Genomic DNA, 13,914 nt, shown 5'->3' with positions numbered 1-13,914 from the left:
GAATTTTTGTAGTCTGTTCATCCTTTACCACCAGTTGGATGACAGCTGGGTTTTAAGCAAGGCTAATTTCTACTGTTTTTTGTCCCCAAACACTGTCCTACAAATTCTGCAAGAAAATTCACATGGTTTTTCTTTTACTGTAGTAACACTCAACAGCCTAAAATTGGGGGGTGGGGGTGGGGGGGAAAGGAAAGAAAAAAAGCACTTCTAAACCTCCTAGAAGTTTTGCTACAAAGAAAGGCCTCAAGCCTGACTCATGTGTTGTTTGGAGGGAGAGACCCTTCCAGAGTTCTCTCTGAAAGCCTGGTACTTGGTCCTAATTCACAGGGCAGACCTGTTCTGCTGCCAGTTGCCAGGGAGACCAGAAGTACTATTCAGGCTTGGAAGGATCTTTTGTCTCAATCTCTGAAAAAGCTCTTACTGAGCATTTAAGCCCTCCTTCATTTTCGGGGAGAAAAGTAGATGGAAATTTGTCATGGAAGGGAAAACAAGCATCCAGTCGGCCAGATCATTTGCACAACAACCACCACCTCAAAAGAATAGCTCAACAACACCTTAGAGCCAAGAAAACAACTCCAATATAGAAGAAAATCTCCCTTCATAAAGCATGACAGGCTAGTTAGTATACTCTTTCTTCTAACAAAAGGCCATGGAGGGCACACAGAATAAGAAAATACTGCAAGGGCTCAAGTTTGTTACCATCAGAAGAAGGAAGGGGGGGAAAAAAAAAGACAAACCAGCCAAAAAAGCCAGAGAAAAGGTGGGCATATTCTGGCCTTTTTTTCCTTTCATGTGTTATAAACCATTTAGGACAGAAACACAGGTCCATTCAAAAACATAACTACACAAACCCCCCAGTTTCCAGACCTTTTGTAAATCTTAATAAGCACCTGGTGACACAGCCAAAATAATTAAAAGGGTTTCACCAATCCTAGCCCTGCAGTACAATGCACAAGTTGCTACACTTACTTTTATTAAAGATCTGGTTAACCACCACAGTAGCACAGTAACACCAAGGTTGGAAGAGACCCCAAAGAACATCAAGTCCAACCTGTCACCAGAGACCTCATGACTAAACCATGGCATCAAGTGCCATGTCCAATCCCCTCTTGAACACCTCCAGGGATGGGGACTCCACCACCTCCCTGGGCAGCACATTCCAATGGCTAACAACTCTCTCTGTGAAGAGCTTTCTCCTCACCTCCAGCCTAAACTTCCCCTGGCACAGCTTGAGACTGTGTCCTCTTGTTCTGGTGCTGGTTGCCTGGGAGAAGACACCAACCCCCACCTGGCTACAACCTCCCTTCAGGTAGTTGTAGAGAGCAAGGTGGTCTCCCCTGAGCCTCCTCTTCTCCAGGCTAAACAACCCCAGCTCCCTCAGCCTCTCCTCAAAGGGCTGTGCTCAAGTCCTCTCCCCAGCTTCATTGCCCTTCTCTGGACACCTTCAAGTGTCTCAATGTCCTTCTTCAACTGAGGGGCCCAAAACTGGACACAGGACTCAAGGTGTGGCCTAATCAGTGCAGAATGACTTCCCTGCTCCTGCTGGCCACACTACTCTTGATGCTGACCAGGATGCCATTGGCCTTCTTGGCCACCTGGGCACACTGCTGGCTCATGTTTAGGAGGCATATCAGCTACTCCCAGAAAAAGAAAGAAAACAAAATCCACCAAACCAAAATCTTAATCTTGCACTGTACAGAAACCCACAAAAGTCATGGTCTGTATGCTGGAACTGCTCTGCTTACATTCCTGAGAGCTACTTTGAAAGTGATCATTGTGCCTGCATAGATTTTCTTGAAGTTGAAAGAACCATCACCCTAAATGCATGGGCAGTAAGCATTTCATTTCCTTTTACTTCTCAAATTTCTAGGGGAAAAAAAATAAATTACAAATATTTCCAATTGCTGTCTGATGTCTTTCAACTGTGTTACCTGTACATGGAGTATAGGCAGAGACAGGCCAAACATCCCTTCTGTGGCATTTGAAAATGTGTATTAAAAAAAGGGAAAGTCAGCAGACAATGACCACAAATATTTTGCTGCTTATCCAACAAGCCATTCATAGCCATTTCACAGTACAAGTCATCCTGTGGTTTACAACTCAAGCAAATCACTGAGGCTGCTCTAGTACAGCCCTCCTAGGCCAGAATGGCACCAACCAACTCCATGGAGTACTTAAAGCAATGTTGCTTTCCTAACCAATGAACCTTTCTGTTGACACTAAGCCTAGCAAGCAGCTTTTCCAGAAACCTTTGGTCTGTCACTCCACTGCCGCTCTTGAAGACAGGCAGCTCCAAGATATTATCATTTTCTGAGAAAGAGCAACTTCAAAGCTTACCCAGACTGCAAGCATCTGCAATATACCAGTTCTTGCATCTCAATTAACCTGAATGCATTGTACTCCAGCTACTAATTAAAAAGCTGTTTGTTTTTACAAGCCTTTCTAAACAATCCTGCGAGCCAAGTCACCATTAACAAATTACATTGTGTTGTCTAAGCAGAATCATCAGCAATTCTGAGATGCCATCAGAGTCACAACCTGATTCAAATGTTTTATTCAAATCCAAAATATAGCAGGAGCATTTTACTCACCATTTTCACTATGTCAGCATAAGCTGATTCAACAATCACGCCACGATTCGTTGAAACATATTCAACCAGTTCATTCAGTGTTGCTCTCTTGATTTCCTTGCTTTTCAGATCTGAAACTGAGTCCATGAAGTCAAAGAGCACGCAACACTGCTGCAGCTTCTGACAGAAAAGATCTTGCTGTTCATTGAAAGTGGCATCTAGAAAAGAACACAAAACAAAACCATGGCTATCAGGTTTTTGCTATAGGGAATTGTATGCTTCATAGCCAGCAAATTAATAGAATAGAATAAACCAAGTTGGAAGAGACCTTCAAGAGCATCGCGTCCAACCCATCATCCAACACCACCAAATCAACTGAACCATGACACCAAGCACCCCATCAAATCTCCTTCTGAACACCTCCAGTGATGGTGACTCCACCACCTCCCCAAGCACCACATTCCAATGGGCAATCACTGTGTAGAACTTCTTCCAGAGTGTGGTGGTTTGAAAGGAAAGGCTCTGCTTTCCCTCCCCCACTGAGAAAGAGACCGCGGCTAAACCCAGGCAGAGAAATGAGATTGTATTTTACAAGGAAACAGATTCTGTGTAACACAACAAATACAGGGATTTTACACTATATACAGGAATATACAGCAAATGAACTCAACCAGAAACCAGACTCCCCACAGAGGGGGTTCCCCCTGTGCCCCCTTCACCCCCTACTTCCCTTCTTCCCCAAAGAGGTAGAAGAAGAGACGAGGATGGTTAGCAGGACAGGGGAAGAAGCGGACAGGCCTGTTACAGGGAGTGAGTTAGTTCTTATCTCTTGGCAAGAAGCCCAGAAGCAGATCCAGCCGAGAGGGACAGCGAAGGAAGGAAGACTGAGAGAAAGTTCCCAGCTCCCCTGGGTCCAATCTCACCTCCCCCCTATACTTGGCCAATGAAATTCGTTTAGAATACCAAAATATTTTACAAACATTTAGCCAGTGTGCCCCTTTCTTAAAGGCACAGCGTCAAACGGCCACAGTAACATCCAGCCTAAACCGCCCCTGGCACAACTTGAGACTGTGTCCTCTTGTTCTAGTGCTGGTTGCCTGGGAGAAGAGACCAACCCCCACCCTGGCTACAACCTCCCTTCAGGTAGTTGTACAGAGCAGTAAGGTCACCCCTGAGCCTCTTCTCCAGGCTGAGCAACCCCAGCTCCCTCAGCCTCTCCTCATGGGCCTTGTGTTCCAAGCCCCTCACCAACTTTGTTGCCCTTCTCTGGACACCTTCCAGCAACTCAATATCTTTCCTACAATGAGGGGCCCAGAACTGGACACAGGACTCCAGGTGCAGCCTAACCAGTGCAGTGTACAGGGGCAGAATGACCTCCCTGCTCCTGCTGGCCACACTGTTCCTGATCCAGGCCAGGATGCCACTGGCCCTCTTGGCTGCCTGGGCACACTGCTGGCTCATGTTCGGCCTACTATCTACCAGTACCCCCAGGTCCCTCTCTGCCTGGCAGCTCTCCAGCCACTCTGACCCCAGCCTGTAGCACTGCCTGGGGTTGCTGTGGCCAATGTGTAGAACCTGGCACTTGGATGTGTTCAATCTCCTGCCCTTGGACTCTGCCCATCTGCCCAGCCTGTCGAGGTCCCTCTGCAGAGCCTCGCTACCCTCCAGCAGATCAACTCCTGCCCCCAGCTTGGTGTCGTCAGCAAATTTACTGCTGATGGACTCAATATGCAATATTAATGTGAAAAAATATTAACTAAATATCATTATTATTATAACATATTAAAATATTAATATTAATGTGAAAAAATATGTTTAAGCATATTAGAATGAAAGACCTGCCATTCACAACTTGTGTTTCAGACAAGAAATAAATGGATAAACATACAACAGAAAATATATTTACAGAAAATGAGTTTCTGAATTAACTTTACTTGAAGTGTAGACATGAAAAAAAGTACCAACTCTCCCTCACCTAAGAGTCAGATACACAAGCAGTGCATGATACTAACCTTCCATTCATCCAATTTGTCTCATTCTGTTCCCTAATCCCTTATTATGTAACCTGCTTAAAAGCTGTAAAATCTACTTTGAGGGAACCTTGTCTTTTTACCCCAGTGCAAAATACTTCACATACTTTTGACATCATGTGATGAGTGTTTCTCCTGAGAATCAATCCCAATATTTCAAAAGGATTAATCCTGAGTTTTTAAGCTTCAGTCTAACAAAGTTGTTACAGTCTTAGTCATGTATGGTTCCCTGGGGTTTTTGGCTTATTAAGACCATGTGTTTGGATGACTCCACATTTTCATTTTAGACTGAGTTTCTTTACCAGCTGATATGCAAAACTACTCCACTGGTATTGTTACACACCGAAAATTTAATACATCCTTAAAAGGGAAGTCATTGTGCCCCTGTACTCAGCACTGGTTAGGCCACACCTTGAGTCCTGTGTCCACTTCTGGGCCCCCTCAATTTAAGAAGGACATTGAGACACTTGAACGTATCCAGAGAAGGGCAATAAGGCTGGGGAGAGACCTTCAGCACAGCCCTGTGAGGAGAGCCTTGAGGGAGCTGAGGTTGCTTAAGCTGGAGAAGAGGAGGCTCAGGGGAGACCTTATTGCTCTCTACAACTACCTGAAGGGAGGTTGTAGCCAGGTGGGGGTTGGTCTCTTCTCTCAAGCAACCAGCACCAGAACAAGAGGACACAGTTTCAAGCTGTGTCAGGGGAAGTTTAGGCTGGAGGTGAGGAGAAAGCTCTTCACTGAGAGAATTGTTAGCCATTGGAATGTGCTGCCCAGGGAGGTGGTGGAGTCCCCATCCCTGGAGGTGTTCAAAAAGGGATTGGATGTGGCACGTGGTGCCATGGTTTAGTGGTCATGAGGTTGGGTGATAGGTTGGACTTGATGATCTCTGAGGTCTTTTCCAACCTTGTTGTTCTGAAGTTACATGATCACAACCAAAGCAGTCACACTTTTAACTGAAAAACTGCTTTAATGTGCCTTGCATTCTTGTTTTCAATTGTTTCTTGAGGTTCTAAGCCACTCCAGTAACATAGCATCACATCATCTATCAGTCAGTTGGGATTTCTCTTGTTCTGTTAAAAAAACCTCAATAATTCCAGTTTTATCTACAAATCTCCTCCCCTGCAGAGTTTTCAAGACACCTCTACAGCCAGACTGCTACTCCCTTAGCTACATTCATTCACTGCAGTATTGATATTAGCACTGCTGCTTCATCATAAGGAAAACACCAAGATAAGAAAAAGGCAGCTACCTGTTAACATCAAGTACTGAAAATCTGAAGTCTCATTTTAAATTGTGACCAAATCACACAGAGATCTCATGCTTCTTTTAATTGTTTTAGGATTGCTCTTGTTAAACAACCTTAAGTCTGTGAAAGTTTAACATCTCAAACACTGACAATGCCAGTCCCTCAAGTTTCTTACCAAAACACCTTCCACTTAGAATAGAATAAACCAGGTTGGAAGAGACCTTCAAGATCATCAAGTCCAACCTATCATTCAACACCACCTTATCAACTAAACTATGGCACCAAGCACCCTATCAAGTCTCCTCCTGAACACCTCCATTGATAGTGACTCCACCACCTCCCCAGGCAGCCCATTCCAATGGGCAATCTCTCTCTGTGTAAAACTTCCTCCTAAGCTCCAGCCTAAACCTCCCCTGGCACAGTGACTGCAACAACAACAGTGGCTTTAATCTTCAGTAGTTACCTGACAGAACTATTTCATTTCCATAACCAAACAGTAAAATGCTAAAATGGAATGAAGCTCCTCACTGCAATCCCAACCACTCACTCTGCCCTGGAAGTTCAAAGACCAGGATCTTGTCTTGTATTCCCTTTCCCCAGCAGACAGTTACCCTATTAACTGAGCATAACTTCAGTGAGCTTTTTAAAAAGCTAGCAATTACTGCTCTCCCAAAGAGCAAATCAAGAGTTTTGAACCTCAGGTTTGGCAATTTTAACTGTTCTTCTTTTGAGTAAAAACCTTGCAAGGTGCTTACCTGGTGCAGATAACTACAGAGACACGAATTGTTACACTCTGCCAAACAATGAACATCAGCTGTGAAAACATTTGTAAGTTACATAAGGCTTCAGCTCAGATCTTGTAATATTCTACAGCAGATTGCATGAGTAAGGGTTGTATCATAGCAACAAAGCAATAACAGTGACATGCTGAGGATAGAATCCAAACCCCCTAATTTAAGGAACCGACACAGAGGACGGCTTTTTTTGACATTAGCCCCAAGCTGATAGCCAGATTCAAGCAGAAGTCAAACCTACTCTTGTTTTAACTCACTCTAAACTTAACTATAGTCCATGTTACAACAGCCCAGCAGGGAGGCAGGGCTAATGAAATGTGTTTAGTCCATGCTCAATAAAATGAAGTATCATTAACCAAAAATTACACAGAAGCTGCAAAAACCAGCAGGCAGCATCTTAATAGTAACAGTGGTTAAAACAGGCTCAAGACCTAAGGTTAAAAGCAAATAACAGGAACTAGTCAGACAAAACAATCAAATCAATTGTGACTTTCCTTAGAATATCAAAGAAATCCCTGCATTAGCCAATTTTAGCTAGACATTAGGGTGAGAACATCTCTCTCCTGCCAAGCACCACCAGTCCATTTAATTAGCAGCCTGATCCATCTCAATCAAACATGCTTTCTTAACTGGAAAACCTACCAAGTAATCTGTTCTGTTACTCTCACTCAGGAAAAAAGGCAAATGAAGTATTCTGCTATGTGTACCCCCATTTTCCATCCTCATCAGGGTAATTATGAAAGAGACATCTGCAAGAGATGTAAATTATGTACAGAGAAAAGAATAAGGCAGTAAGAAAACCTGCTATGCTTTACCAGCACTACCTGTCTTCATGGGCTCAAATCCCTGCTTGACACATAGCAGATTTCTTCCAGGAGTGAGAGCTGCTATAGGAACCACCAAGTGATTTGGCAAAGTCTTGTGTCTTGGATAGCACTGTTCCTTGTCTTCAACTATCTGTAAGTATGCCAGCACAAGAGAAGCTAGACAACTCTACACCACAATAAAAATCATAATGCAATAGTTTATTACAGTTCTAGGAATAAAATGAACTGTGCCACCACAATTGCATCAACACTAGAACTTCCAGCTTTGGCAATTTAACAATCTGAGGAATGATTTTAAAACCAGTTTCAATTCAGTATCTATCAAGATATGCAGCACCCACAGAACAGAATAAACCAGATTGGAAAAGACCTCAGAGGTCATCAAATCAAACCTATCACCCAACACCATCTGATCAACTAAACCATGGCACCAAGTGCCTCATCCAGGCTCTTCCTGAACACCTCCAGTGATGGTGAGTCCACCACCTCCCCAGGCAGCACATTCCAATGGCCAATTCAGTTCTGGGCCCCTCAGGTTAAGAAGGACATCGAGACACTTGAACATATCCAGAGAAGGGCAACAAGGCTGGGGAGAGGCCTTGAGCCTTGAGGGTGGTTGTAGCCAGGAAGGGGTTGGTCTCTTGTCCCAGGCAACCAGCACCAGAACAAGAGGACACAGTCTCAAGCTGCACCAGGGGAGGTTTAGGCTGGAGGTTAGGAAGAAGTTCTTCCCAGAAAGAGAGACTGGCCATTGGAATGTGCTGCCCAGGGAGGTGGTGGAGTCACCATCCCTGAAAGTCTTCAGGAGGAGACTTGATAGGGTGCTTGGTGCCATGGTCTAGTCGTGAGGTCTGTGGAGACAGGTTGGACTTGATGATCCTTGGGGTCTCTTCCAACCTTAGTTATACTGTGATACTGTGATCTCTCTGTGAAGAATTTCTTCCTCACCTCCAGCCTAAACCTCCCCTGGCACAGCTTGAGACTGTGTCCTCTTGTTCTGGTGCTGCTTGCCTGAGAGAAGAGACCAACCCCCACCTGGCTGCAACCTCCCTTCAGGGAGTTTTAGACAGCAGTAAGGTCTCCCCTGACTCTCCTCTTCTCCAGACTAAACAACCCCAGCTCCCTCAGCCTCTCCTCACAGGGCTGTGCTCCAGACCCCTCCCCAGCTTTGTTGCCCTTCTCTGGACACTTTCCAGCAACTCAACATCCTTCCTAAACTGAGGGGCCCAGAACTGGACACAGGACTCAAGGTGTGGCCTAACCAGTGCTGAGCACAGGGCACAATCCCTGGCAGCTCTCCAGCCACTCTGACCCCAGCCTGCAGCACTGCATGGGGTTGTTGTGGCCAGTGTGTAGAACCTGGCACACATCTCACATTCAAGAGAACTGCTTTTCTTCAAATACCCTAAATACCACAGAAGATAATGAAGGTTCAAAGTAGACAACAGATGCATCAAGAAAATAATCCTGACGACAGGATGAATTTTGAAAGGAAGGGGAAGAAAAAAAGGGGGGAAAAAAAATAAGAAGCCTGAATTCTATTAACAGCCTGTACCTGCACTGTGGTGTGTCCTGGTGAAAGAGACTTTAGAGGGAGAGAGGAAAAAAAAAGGAAAAAGGAAAGGAGGGAGCCTAAAGCAGGAATAAAAGGAACAAAGGCATTCAATCCTTTTTAGAAGAGTAAATAAAATGAACCTCAGATCAGAAAATGGTCTCTATACCATCTGATCCCTGTGATCCAAATGCAGTTGCCTCAACTGTATTTTCTAAAGGCTATTCAACATAAGCAAGGTTTAGGAAATTCTTCAAGTCTACAGTTACATTAATCGAAAGGTTGGTTGTACATAGAATCAGTCAGGGTTGGAAGGGACCACAAGGATCATCCAGTTCCAACCCCCCTGCCATGGGCAGGGACACCCCACACGAGATCAGCCTGGCCAGAGCCTCATCCAGCCTGGGCTTAAACACCTCCAGAGATGGGGCCTCAACCACCTCCCTGGACAACCCAGTCCAGGGCTTCACTTCTCTCATGGGGAAGAACTTCCTCCCCACCTCCAGCTTCATTCCATTCCCCCTAGTCCTATCACTACCTGACATCCTGACAAGTCCCTCCCCAGCCTTCTTGTAGCCCCCTTCAGCTACTGGAAGGCCACAATTAGGTCACCTCAGAGCCTTCTCTTCTCCAGACTGAACAGCCCCAACTCCTTCAGTCTGTCCTCACAGGAGAGGTGCTCCAGCCCTCTGCTCATCCTCGTGGCCCTTCTCTGGACACCTTCCAGCACCTCCAGATCCCTCTTGTAATAGGGGCTCCAGAACTGGAGGCAGTACTGCAGGTGGGGTCTCAGCAGAGCTGAGCAGAGGGGGAGAATCACCTCCCTTGACCTGCTGGCCACACTTCTCTTGATGCAGCCCATCAATCTGATGTTCTTGGGAAGGTAGCAAAGGGATTTTAGGCAACCAAAGAAAGCCAGTTCTTAATAGGGTATGATGGGAAAAAAAACCCTGAAGACAAAAAATTTCCATCCAACACCAGAAGCATTATTGTAAATTATGATCCACATTAACTGTGACTCTGAGGATATTTATTACCTCTGGCCATTTCTACGAGAGATGGCAAAAATGGTTGTAGCTGGTGAAAATACTTCATTTGATCACTGCACTTCCATAATACTGAAATCCTCAAGCCATTTCTACCTTTTATAGAAACCTGATAGGTACAGATAGTAGCTACAATATCAAAGGACAAAAAGTCACAAACAAGTGACTTGGAAGTTCCTCCTGAGCCAAAGTTCACAGTATAACCAAGGTTGGAAGAGACCTCAAAGATCACATCAAGGCCAACCTGTCACCACAGACCTCATGACTAGACCATGGCACCAAGTGCCACGTCCAATTCCCCCTTGAATACCTCCAAGGATGGCGACTCCACCACCTCCCTGGGCAGCACATTCCAATGACGAATGACTCTCTCTGGGAAGAACTTTCTCCTCACCTCCAACCTAATCTTCCCCTGGCACAGCTTGAGACTGTGTCCCCTTGTTCTGGTGCTGCTTGCCTGGGAGAAGAGACCAACCCCTTCCTGGCTACAGCCACCTTTCAGGTAGAGAGCAGTTATATAGCTGTTATACAGTAGAGTTGTTATATAGTAGAACTGTAGGATTGTCCACTCTAAGTCAAATGCTTTCAAATGTATAGGGCAATCAACCAAAGATTAAGCTTAGAATATAGAGTTAAAAGATTATTTTTTTTTCCAGAGGACTCAAACAAAATACAGTCAGGGGAAGAGATTTCACAACCACCAAGCTGGCACCTAACTAATATGCAACTGCAGAGAAACACCACCATATCACTAGGCCAGGGGACTACGATGGCATCTTCCCACAGGATGTTTCTCTCTCATTTACAGGCCTTTCTCCTGGATGGAAAAGATAGATATAGCTCCTTTCTTTTCTGTTTCTGAGCAAAGAGTATTGTTTACCAAAGATCTTGCATACAGAGAACCTAACATAATCCTTGCTTCAGTAGCAGGAACCAGAATCTTACATCCACAGAAACTCCTCTCCCAAGTACAGAAAACTATAAATAAATAATTTTAAAAGATACCACACAAAAAAAAAAGCCCCACTGCACACAAAGAACACCCCCAATGATGGTGACTCCACCACCTCCCCAGGCAGCACATTCCAATTGCAATTCCAGTGTAGAACTTCTTCCTAACATCCAACCTAAACCTCCCCTGGTGCAGCTTGAGACTGTGTCCTCTTGTTCTGGTGCTGGGTGCCTGGGAGAAGAGACCAACCCCCTCCTGGCTACAACCTCCCTTCAGGGAGTTGTAGACAGCAAGAAGGTCTCCTCTGAGCCTCCTCTTCTCCAGGCTGAGCAACCCCAGCTCCCTCAGCCTCTCCTCATAGGGCTTATGTTCCAAACCCCTCCCCAGCTTTGCTGCTCTTCTCTGGACATGTTCCAGAACTCAACATCTTTCCTAAACCGAGATCAGAATGAAGCCCTAACACTGACATGGAGAGAGAAGCACATGTACATGATGATTCACCAAGCATTTTGAGTTTGTTTGCTTTCTTGTTTCTTCACATCAGTGAATTATCAACAGCGTTGTAGAGCCTGCTCCTTGCAGAGACATCATTACTCTGGAAAGGAGTCAGTCTGGTAAACTCCATCCTAGCCTACACAATTCAAGCACAGGGAGTCCTGTTTCAAACAAATTTAAGAACTTCTGTCCTGGGAAGCTTTAATATGCATTGTTGGGATCTCCTCATAGTATCTGGGAGTCAGTGCTGATGTTGAAGACACTGTAAAAGCATTGCTAAGTCATGGAGCTCTGATGCAATGATTTTACAAGATGGGAGAGAGTATGCTTCCAGGCTCTCAGAAGCCTACCTCTGCAGCTTGACAGGCAGCAAAACAGTTGGCTGCCAATGAAAATGGAGAGGTCTCTCTTCCTGCTACCCCCTTGCCATTTTTTTTCCTCTCTTCTCCTCTGTTCCCAGTCACATTCACCTCTCAACACTGGCTCTGGAACTTGTCAGGCTCTTCTGTGAGCTGCTTTAACTCAATAACATGGCCATATTAATGAGGTTAAATGGTTTCTGCAAGGGCCTGGTGTGTATCCAGCACAAGATTAGCAATGGGAACAGAAACTCCTTTCAACTGCAGTGAGCTGCTAGGTTAGTCCATCTCCTTTTGAACCACATCATCCAACTACAGAGTTATGAGATAACTGAAAAATTCTACCTACACATGTAGCTACTTCTTTGAAGAATACATTCTGTTGGAGTGGTTTTTGGAGGGGGTGGGTGGGCTGGGGTTTTGTCTGTCTGTTTTGAAAAGCCATTTCAAGCTCCTTCTTAAAGAAAAATGTAGTGCCTGTATAAAATCCCACGGTATACTTGGCTATATTGGTAGCACCTAACATTCTTCAGTACACCTGCAAAGTAGGTTCCCACAGTTGGAGCTTTTGGTAGCTCAACATCCCAACTGACACTGGAGAGGTTACTCAGACAAGCACCCAAGGAATCTTGTCATCAGTATTTTCAGGTTTTCCACACAGAAAAACTTTGCCACCCTAAGGAATAAAGCCTATTTCTTATCAGACTAGGGCTGTAGGTTCACACACACACCTCTGCCCTCTCAGAGTTTCACTGCATGTATTTTCAAATTACCTGCCCAGAGAAGGGCAACAAAGCTGGGGAGGGGTTTGGAGCACAGCCCTGTAAGGAGAGGCTGAGGGAGCTGGGGTTGCTTAGCCTGGAGAAGAGGAGGCTCAGGGGAGACCTTCTTGCTGTCTACAACTACCTGAAAGGAGGTTGTAGCCAGGTGGGGGTTGGTCTCTTCTCCCAGGCATCCAGCACCAGAACAACAGGACACAGTCTTAAGGTGTGCAGGGGGATGTTTAAGCTTGATCTAAGAAGCTCTTCACAGAGAGATTGGCCATTGCAATAGGCTGCCCAGGGAGGTGGTGGAGTCACCATCACTGGAGGTGTTTAAGAGGGCACTGGATGAGGCACTTGGTGCTGGGTGATAGGTTAGACTTGATGATCTTGAAGTTCTTTTCCAACCTGTATGATTCAGTGCTTCTGTGTTACCAGCAAGTCTACAGCTGTAGCCAGAACTCTGAAGGGGTTGAACTATTTGCATGTTCTCAGTGAGCAGATCTCTGACTTTCCAGGTCAGCTAAGGTAATCAGAACAACATACCTGAGAAGCCAACCAGCTCCCTATACAGTAATAGGTTTGCTTACTAGAGGGGAAGGTTTGGAAGATGACAAAGTAGAATGGTGTTCTCAAATAATACGTCACAAGGAAATTCACACCACATACAGGAGATAACCAAAACACATGCTTGGGACAGAATCAAAGGTACAGAAGGCACATTGGTCAATCCTGTCTAGGACTTGTGCTCATACTAAGCTCTTCATTTCAGAAATCAAAAGGACTGCGAAGTAGCAATCAAGACAGCTAGCTGAACTTCCACTGCACTTGTAGGTAAGCTATTCTGCAGGTGATCATCAGGGAAGACTTGCATTAAGAATTCTGCATCAACAACACTGCAAAGAAATACACTGTGACTTGCTCAACTGTCCTTACAGCACATTTTATTCACACATTAGAAGCAGAACTAGATGAGGATGATAATCAACAATGACTTCCATTCACACACCGTGCTTTACAAAGTCAGTTAAAAGGCCTTGGGTACAGGTAATTTTAAAGTCATTTACTAAAAGCAATCCTGGAAAGTTATCTTTCACCCAATAACATATATTGTTTGTTCAGATAGTCTTATCTGCCCCTTCATGTGGCCAGCAGTTGACCTTAACAAATCAGTTCAGAAGATCTAAAAAGCCTGTGCTGATCTAACAACATCTGTCACCAATTCTGTGTGATGATTCCTTGCTGGTAAACTGTGTCTTGTCCAGATTGAAGAAACAATCTTCCA

General features: G+C 44.9%; 1 protein-coding gene across 1 annotated transcript in view; it reads right to left on the bottom strand.

The window, feature by feature from the left end:
• Positions 1-13,914, bottom strand: part of PPP2R5A (protein phosphatase 2 regulatory subunit B'alpha) — a 66,840-nt gene that overhangs the window by 38,475 nt on the left and 14,451 nt on the right. The window contains exon 2 of the mRNA XM_009897521.2: positions 2,592-2,788. Coding sequence (XP_009895823.2) covers positions 2,592-2,788 — 197 coding nt within the window. The remainder of the gene's footprint in view (positions 1-2,591; positions 2,789-13,914) is intronic.

The sequence above is a fragment of the Dryobates pubescens genome, chromosome 2, assembly GCF_014839835.1.
Source record: "Dryobates pubescens isolate bDryPub1 chromosome 2, bDryPub1.pri, whole genome shotgun sequence".
Taxonomy (NCBI): Eukaryota; Metazoa; Chordata; class Aves; order Piciformes; family Picidae; genus Dryobates; species Dryobates pubescens.
This window is presented reverse-complemented; position numbering and strand designations above follow the sequence as displayed.